The 8,857-nt window shown below is 47.5% G+C and overlaps 1 protein-coding gene across 1 annotated transcript in view; it reads right to left on the bottom strand.

Annotated features, from left to right (window-relative positions):
- Positions 1-8,648, bottom strand: part of LOC114572454 (uncharacterized) — an 11,208-nt gene extending 2,560 nt beyond the window's left edge. The window contains exons 1-2 of the mRNA XM_028604102.1: positions 8,635-8,648; positions 7,082-7,518 (exon numbers count right to left, since the gene is read on the bottom strand). Coding sequence (XP_028459903.1) covers positions 7,082-7,518; positions 8,635-8,647 — 450 coding nt within the window. The 5' untranslated portion in view covers position 8,648. The remainder of the gene's footprint in view (positions 1-7,081; positions 7,519-8,634) is intronic.
- Between the last annotated feature and the right edge of the window lie 209 nt (positions 8,649-8,857).

Below are 8,857 nucleotides of genomic sequence, written 5' to 3'. Positions count from 1 at the left end.
AGGGAACATGGTTTTAAAGGGTTGTTCTTAGTGTCTTCATTAATCAGAGGTGTGTTTAGGGAACATGGTTTTAAAGGGTTGTTCTTAGTGTCTTCATTAATCAGAGGTGTTTTTAGGGAACATGGTCCTAAAGGGTTGTCCTTAGTGTCTTCATTAATCAGAGGTGTGTTTTGTCCTTAGTGTCTTCATTAATCAGAGGTGTGTTTAACATGGTCCTAAAGGGTTGTTCTTAGTGTCTTCATTAATCAGAGGTGTGTTTAGGGAACATGGTTCTAAAGGGTTGTCCTTTGTGTCTTCATTAATCAGAGGTGTGTTTAGGGAACATGGTCCTAAAGGGTTGTTCTTAGTGTCTTCATTAATCAGAGGTGTGTTTAGGGAACATGGTCCTAAAGGGTTGTCCTTAGTGTCTTCATTAATCAGAGGAGTGTTTAGGGAACATGGTCCTAAAGGGTTGTTCTTAGTGTCTTCATTAATCAGAGGTGTGTTTAGGGAACATGGTTCGAAAGGGTTGTCCTTAGTGTCTTCATTAATCAGAGGTGTGTTTAGGGAACATGGTCCTAAAGGGTTGTCCTTAGTGTCTTCATTAATCAGAGGTGTGTTTAGGGAACATGGTTCTAAAGGGTTGTTCTTAGTGTCTTCATTAATCAGAGGTGTGTTTAGGGAACATGGTCCTAAAGGGTTGTTCTTAGTGTCTTCATTAATCAGAGGTGTGTTTAGGGAACATGGTACTAAAGGGTTGTTCTTAGTGTCTTCATTAATCAGAGGTGTGTTTAGGGAACATGGTTCTAAAGGGTTGTTCTTATTGTCTTCATTAATCAGAGGAGTGTTTAGGGAACATGGTCCTAAAGGGTTGTTCTTAATGTCTTCATTAATCAGAGGTGTGTTTAGGGAACATGGTTTGAAAGGGTTGTCCTTAGTGTCTTCATTAATCAGAGGTGTGTTTAGGGAACATGGTCCTAAAGGGTTGTTCTTAGTGTCTTCATTAATCAGAGGTGTGTTTAGGGAACATGGTTCTAAAGGGTTGTTCTTAGTGTCTTCATTAATCAGAGGTGTGTTTAGGGTACATGGTCCTAAAGGGTTGTTCTTAGTGTCTTCATTAATCAGAGGTGTGTTTAGGGAACATGGTCCTAAAGGGTTGTCCTTAGTGTCTTCATTAATCAGAGGTGTGTTTAGGGAACATGGTCCTAAAGGGTTGTCCTTAGTGTCTTCATTAATCAGAGGGGAACATGTGTTTAGGGTCCCTGGTTCTAAAGGGTTGTTCTTAGTGTCTTCATTAATCAGAGGTGTGTTTAGGGAACATGGTTCTAAAGGGTTGTTCTTAGTGTCTTCATTAATCAGAGGTGTGTTTAGGGAACATGGTCCTAAAGGGTTGTTCTTAGTGTCTTCATTAATCAGAGGTGTGTTTAGGGAACATGGTCCTAAAGGGTTGTTCTTAGTGTCTTCATTAATCAGAGGTGTGTTTAGGGAACATGGTTCTAAAGGGTTGTCCTTAGTGTCTTCATTAATCAGAGGTGTGTTTAGGGAACATGGTCCTAAAGGGTTGTTCTTAGTGTCTTCATTAATCAGAGGTGTGTTTAGGGTACATGGTTCTAAAGGTTTGTTCTTAGTGTCTTCATTAATCAGAGGTGTGTTTAGGGAACATGGTCCTAAAGGGTTGTTCTTAGTGTCTTCATTAATCAGAGGTGTGTTTAGGGAACATGGTTCTAAAGGGTTGTTCTTAGTGTCTTCATTAATCAGAGGTGTGTTTAGGGAACATGGTTCTAAAGGGTTGTCCTTAGTGTCTTCATTAATCAGAGGTGTGTTTAGGGAACATGGTCCTAAAGGGTTGTCCTTAGTGTCTTCATTAATCAGAGGTGTGTTTAGGGAACATGGTCCTAAAGGGTTGTCCTTAGTGTCTTCATTAATCAGAGGTGTGTTTAGGGAACATGGTACTAAAGGGTTGTCCTTAGTGTCTTCATTAATCAGAGGTGTGTTTAGGGAACATGGTACTAAAGGGTTGTTCTTAGTGTCTTCATTAATCAGAGGTGTGTTTAGGGAACCTGCAATCAACCAATCAGAAATCATCTCCCATTTGTTGTGGTTGTGGATGTTTCTGTTTCCTGTTTTGTATATTGATTTTGCATCATTCTGAGGATTGTTTATGTTTTGGTTTATCCTGTTTTGATTGTGTAGTATTCTGTGCATTGTGTATATTCCTGTTTCCTGTTTTATTTTGGTAGTCTGTTTTCTGTCTTGTCTAGTTTTGCTTCCTGTGTTTTCCCGCCTTGTCTTATTGTCCTGACCCGCCCGGATGTGTTTCGCCTGCTGTACCACCTGTCCCTCCTTTGCTCGTTACCTCTTGTATGTAGCCTCTGTGTTCCCTTTGTCTCTTGTCAAATGGTTTTGTGTTTTTGCCCTGTCGGTTTGTGCCCTGTCAGCGTGTCACAGCCATGTTCCTTTGTTTGGATTCTCCCCTGCGTTCTTCTGAGAGTGTGTTCCTGTGAGTGTGTTCCTCTGAGTGTGTTCCTCTGAGTGTGTTCCTCTGAGTGTGTTCCTCTGAGTGTGTTCTACTGAGTGTGATCCTCTGAGTGTGTTCCTGTGAGGCTGTTCCTCTGAGTGTGTTCCTCTGAGTGTGTTCCTCTTAGTGTGTTCCTCTGAGTGTGTTCCTCTGAGTGTGTTCCTCTGAGTGTGTTCCTGTGAGTGTGTTCCTCTGAGTGTGTTCCTCTGAGTGTGTTCCTCTGAGTGTGTTCCTGTGAGTGTGTTCCTCTGAGTGTGTTCCTGTGAGGGTGTTCCTGTGAGTGTGTTCCTGTGAGTGTGTTCCTGTGAGTGTGTTCCTCTGAGTGTGTTCCTGTGAGTGTGTTCCTCTGAGTGTGTTCCTGTGATTGTGTTCCTGTGAGTGTGTTCCTCTGTGAGTGTGTTCCTCTGAGTGTGTTCCTGAGTGTGTTCCTGTGAGTGTGTTCCTCTGAGTGTGTTCCTCTGAGTGTGTTCCTGTGAGTGTGTTCCTGTGAGTGTGTTCCTCTGAGTGTGTTCCTCTGAGTGTGTTCCTGTGAGTGTGTTCCTGTGAGTGTGTTCCTCTGAGTGTGTTCCTCTGAGTGTGTTCCTCTGAGTGTGTTCCTCTGAGTGTGTTCCTCTGAGTGTGTTCCTCTGAGTGTGTTCCTGTGAGTGTGTTCCTGTGAGTGTGTTCCTCTGAGTGTGTTCCTCTGAGTGTGTTCCTCTGAGTATGTTCCTCTGAGTGTGTTCCTCTGAGTGTGTTCCTGTGAGTGTGTTCCTGTGAGTGTGTTCCTCTGAGTGTGTTCCTCTGAGTGTGTTCCTGTGAGTGTGTTCCTCTGAGTGTGTTCCTGTGAGTGTGTTCCTGTGAGTGTGTTCCTGTGAGTGTGTTCCTCTGAGTGTGTTCCTGTGAGTGTGTTCCTGTGAGTGTGTTCCTGTGAGTGTGTTCCTCTGAGTGTGTTCCTGTGAGTGTGTTCCTGTGAGTGTGTTCCTCTGAGTGTGTTCCTCTGAGTGTGTTCCTCTGAGTGTGTTCCTGTGAGTGTGTTCCTGTGAGTGTGTTCCTCTGAGTGTGTTCCTGTGAGTGTGTTCCTGTGAGTGTGTTCCTCTGAGTGTGTTCCTGTGAGTGTGTTCTTCTGAGTGTGTTCCTCTGAGTGTGTTCCTGTGAGTGTGTTCCTCTGAGTGTGTTCCTCTGAGTGTGTTCCTGTGAGTGTGTTCCTGTGAGTGTGTCCCTGTGAGTGTGTTCCTGTGAGTGTGTTCCTGTGAGTGTGTTCCTCTGAGTGTGTTCCTCTGAGTATGTTCCTCTGAGTGTGTTCCTCTGAGTGTGTTCCTGTGAGTGTGTTCCTGTGAGTGTGTTCCTCTGAGTGTGTTCCTGTGAGTGTGTTCCTCTGAGTGTGTTCCTGTGAGTGTGTTCCTCTGAGTGTGTTCCTGTGAGTGTGTTCCTCTGAGTGTGTTCCTCTGAGTGTGTTCTACTGAGTGTGTTCCTCTGAGTGTGTTCCTGTGAGGCTGTTCCTCTGAGTGTGTTCCTCTGAGTGTGTTCCTGTGAGTGTGTTCCTCTGAGTGTGTTCCTGTGAGTGTGTTCCTCTGAGTGTGTTCCTGTGAGTGTGTTCCTGTGAGTGTATTTCTCTGAGTGTGTTCCTGTGAGTGTGTTCCTCTGAGTGTGTTCCTGTGAGTGTGTTCCTGTGAGTGTGTTCCTCTGAGTGTGTTCCTGTGAGTGTGTTCTTCTGAGTGTGTTCCTCTGAGTGTGTTCCTGTGAGTGTGTTCCTCTGAGTGTGTTCCTCTGAGTATGTTCCTGTGAGTGTGTTCCTGTGAGTGTGTTCCTGTGAGTGTGTTCCTCTGAGTGTGTTCCTCTGAGTATGTTCCTCTGAGTGTGTTCCTCTGAGTGTGTTCCTGTGAGTGTGTTCCTCTGAGTGTGTTCCTGTGAGTGTGTTCCTCTGAGTGTGTTCCTCTGAGTGTGTTCCTCTGAGTGTGTTCCTGTGAGTGTGTTCCTGTGAGGCTGTTCCTCTGAGTGTGTTCCTCTGAGTGTGTTCCTCTGAGTGTGTTCCTCTGAGTGTGTTCCTCTGAGTGTGTTCCTGTGAGTGTTTCCCTGTGTATTTTCCAGTCTCTGTGCTGCCATTTTTTGTTGCCAATAAATCCTCGAGCTCAAACCTTCTGCCTGCATTTGGGTCCACTACCCCCTGCTCCACACAACACCATTCCCTTTAAAAGCCAGGCGCATTTGGACCTTGGAGCATTGCTATTATGATGGAGGATTTGCACCGTAATTGTGTGTGTGTGTGTGTGTGTGTGTGTGTGTTTGTGTGTGTGTCTCTGTGTGTGTAACAAGCATAGTGTGCACGCTGTGCACGCGCCTACGAGCATTTTACTAATCCTCTGTTAAAATAACAATGAAATGTTGCGTTATTGACTTTAGACCAAGTTTTTGTTGGTCAATGGTGCCATCTCTTCCCACTGCCTCAAGATAGCTATACTCCCAGAATGCACCTGAACACACCTCCCTGTAAGACCAGCACGCCCAGAATGCACCTGAACACACCTTCCGTAAGATCAGCACGCTCAGAGTGAACCTGAACACACCTCCCTGTCAGACCAGCACGCCCAGAATGCACCTGAACATACCTCCCTGTAAGACCAGCATGCCCAGAATGCACCTGAACACACCTCCCTGCAAGACCAGCACGACCAGAATGCACCTGAACACACCTCCCTGTAAGACCAGCACGCCCAGAATGCACCTGAACACACCTGAACACACCTCCCTGTAAGACCAGCACGCCCAGAATGCACCTGAACACACCTCCCTGTAAGACCAGCACGCCCAGAATGCACCTGAACACACCTCCCTGTAAGACCAGCACGCTCAGAATACACCTGAACACACCTCCTTTTAAGACCAGCACGCCCAGAATGCACCTGAACACACCTCCCTGCAAGACCAGCACGACCAGAATGCACCTGAACACACCTGCCTGTAAGACCAGCACGCCCAGAATGCACCTGAACACACCTCCCTGTAAGACCAGCACGCCCAGAATGCACCTGAACACACCTCCCTGTAAGACCAGCATGCCCAGAATGCACCTGAACACACCTCCCTGTAAGACCAGCACGCCCAGAATGCACCTGAACACACCTCCCTGTAAGACCAGCACGCCCAGAATGCACCTGAACACACCTCCCTGTAAGACCAGAACGCCCAGAATGCACCTGAACACACCTCCCTGTAAGACCAGAACGCCCAGAATGCACCTGAACACACCTCCCTGTAAGACCAGAACGCCCATGGGCCACAGATGGGCGCAGATGCATTTGCTGTTTAAACGACGTGCGCGCTGGACGGGAAACTGACAACTGGGTCGGTCTTTGCGCCGCGCTGTGCCAGGTGCAGGATAGGCCTGAAGTGTTGAAGTCTGGTCACCAACTACTGATATATTTACACAATGTGCTACGTTGACAAGTAGCACATGCTAAGGCTTGTTGGGTAACATTCAGAGCCGGCCCAACGCAAACTAAGCAGCTACCAGAGGGCTACCAGAGGGCCCCGTGGCTACCAGAGGGCCCCCAAGAGCGCAGTAAATGTCCCACAATAGAGCTCATAACAGAGCCGGTCTATTTAAAGATAGTGTTGCTGCTCATAGGTCTCACATTAGTCTTTAAATGCTTATTTTTACATTATGAGTGCTTAAACTAATATTTACAATACACAAGTTGGTTTAGTGCCAAGTGCAGTGGCAACATGTTACAATGTGGAGAGTCCCCCAAACCAAATCTTGCTTAGGGCCCCCCAAAAGTCTAGGGCCGGCCCTGGTAACATTGTATAGTGGTTTGAAAACCCTGAATTCGAGACCTAGCCCTATTCGTAGGGCGGAGAGAGTGGTTCCCACCTGTTGGTTGTCGTGTGCGTTGGCGGGTTGAGGTGACAAACGGGTTGAAAATTGTATATGGTGTTAGGATGCGTTTCATACGAGATCTGGCAACTGGTCAACATTAAACAAACATATTGGTCTGATTATTTATAAAGGAGTTTGGGCCATGCTGCAAATTATGGGAGTTTCCCGGGAGAAATAACAAACTGGGAGGAGTCTGGGAGAGAGGGCTAAAAAACGGGAGAAACCCGGGACAAACGGGAGTCTTGTCAGCTATGCTGTATAATGGTTTGAAAACCCTGAATTCGAGACCTAGCCCTATTCCTCCTGCGTGAGCACAGTCGGTCCTTGTGGTCTTCTAACCAACTGGTTTTAGAAGTGCCGAGGTCAAGCTACAAACGGTGGGGTGATCAGGCTTTTGCGGTTGCTGCCCCGAGACTCTGGAACAAGTTACCCCCTGATATTCGCACAACTACAGATGTTGCTCTTTTCAGGTCTAAACTCAAAACCTACCTGTTTAGAATGGCTTTTAATACTCAGTAGTGGTGTGACAACTTCCTCTTCCTGTTTCTATGTAACCTTTTTATGATTCTACTGTTTTCTACGTTTCATTCTTCTTATTGCAAGATATGTTGTTCTATTCTTAGTTCCTGATGTGAAGCACTTTGGATACCTGCTGGTTGTTGTAAAGCGCTATACAATTAAATTTTGATTGATTGATTGATTCCTTGGGCGGAGAGAGTGGTTCCCACCTGTCGGTTGGCGAGTCCGTGTGCGTTGGCGGTGCACTGGCTCTCGGAGCAGCTCCTCCTCAGCTCCTCCATGTCTGTCTGGCTGCAGAGTGGCGCCTCCTGCCCGGTGTGGCCCAGCGCCTCCTGCCCGGTGTGGCCCGGTGCCCCCTGCCCGGTGTGGCCCGGTGCCCCCTGCCCGGTGTGGCCCGGCGCCCCCTGCCCGGTGTGGTCTGGCGCCCCCCCATCCTCCCAGGACTCGGACGTGTCGGCACTCAGCTCGTCCTGCAGCCGCTGCACCAACACCTGCGGGCTGAAGTCTGCGTCCTGATTGGCCGCCGTGTGGTGCTGATGCAGGTACGCGGCGTAACTGACGCTCCTGCCTGTTGCCGTGGAGACCGAGCGATGACTGTTGACCTGGCCCAGCGTCTGCCACATGGTGGACAGGAGCCCTGGGATTTCTGGGAAATGTAGTCATATTAAATCAATAATTAGAAATTAGTCTTTTTGTATTTTTTAACCCTAACCCTGTGAGCTAACCTGACTCCACCAGATGGATCGCTTCCCATGTGCTCGGCATATATCCATCTGGGAACTTACCGTTGGAGAACTTTTGGGAAGGGACGAAAATCCTGGTTAGCTGATTCGATAAACCATCTGTCTATCCCCACCTATAGTTGGTGATAGACGGGCCAAATCAACCAATCAGATCCACGAAGCGTATGAAAATATAACCACAAGGCCCTGCTGCTGCAGGCCAAGCATAGCTCGTTAGCTCAGCAAGCTAGCAACATGTCGGTAGAGGAGATTTGCCGTTTGTGTAACGAGAATTTAGGAATAAAAGAATAAAAGGCCCCATTTCAGGTTCCTGGTCCATATTCCAAAAGAAGGATCCAAGAGGAAAAAGCATTAGCGAGCGGCTAACAGAATTAGGGCTACCGCTGTCTGAAAATCCTGGTTAGCTGATTGGATAAACCATCTGTCTATCACCACCTAAACCAGCGCTGATTGGTCCAAATTTTCTCTACCTCAAGATGCCAGACTGATCTGGGAGCTTGCCAGATCAGGACGGGCTCACCAGGCTACCTATTAACTGTTTCCGTGTCCGAGTGTCTGATGAGGGAACAAAAATCTCTGAAACTGGTCCAGCATTGTTATTGGTCGGCTGTGAACATGTGACTCACCGTGGACGAGCATGTTATTGGTCGGCTGTGAACATGTGACTCACCGTGGACGAGCATGTTATTGGTCGGCTGTAAACATGTGACTCACCGTGGACGAGCATGTTATTGGTCGGCTGTAAACATGTGACTCACCGTGGACGAGCATGTTATTGGTCGGCTGTGAACATGTGACTCACCGTGGACGAGCATGTTATTGGTCGGCTGTGAACATGTGACTCACCGTGGACGAGCATGTTATTGGTCGAATGCAGAACATGTGACTCACCCAGGAGCTCATGTTATTGGTCGGCTCTAAACATGTGACTCACCGTGGACGAATGTTATTGGTCGGCTGTAAACATGTGACTCACCGTGGGCGAGCATGTTATTGGTCGGCGTGAACATGTGACTCACCGTGGACGAGCATGTTATTGGTCGGCTCCAAACATGTCACCACCTGCAGGCATGTTATTGGTCGGCTGTAAACATGTGACTCACCATCCCGGCATGTTATTGGTCGGCTGTGAACATGTGACTCACCGTGGACTCAGCATGTTATTGGTCTCTTTAAATGTGACTCACCGTGGACGAATGTTATTGGTTTGAACATGTGACTACCGTGGACGAGCAATTCTAA

The sequence above is a fragment of the Perca flavescens genome, chromosome 17 (genome assembly GCF_004354835.1).
Source record: "Perca flavescens isolate YP-PL-M2 chromosome 17, PFLA_1.0, whole genome shotgun sequence".
NCBI classification, from domain to species: domain Eukaryota; kingdom Metazoa; phylum Chordata; class Actinopteri; order Perciformes; family Percidae; genus Perca; species Perca flavescens.
This window is presented reverse-complemented; position numbering and strand designations above follow the sequence as displayed.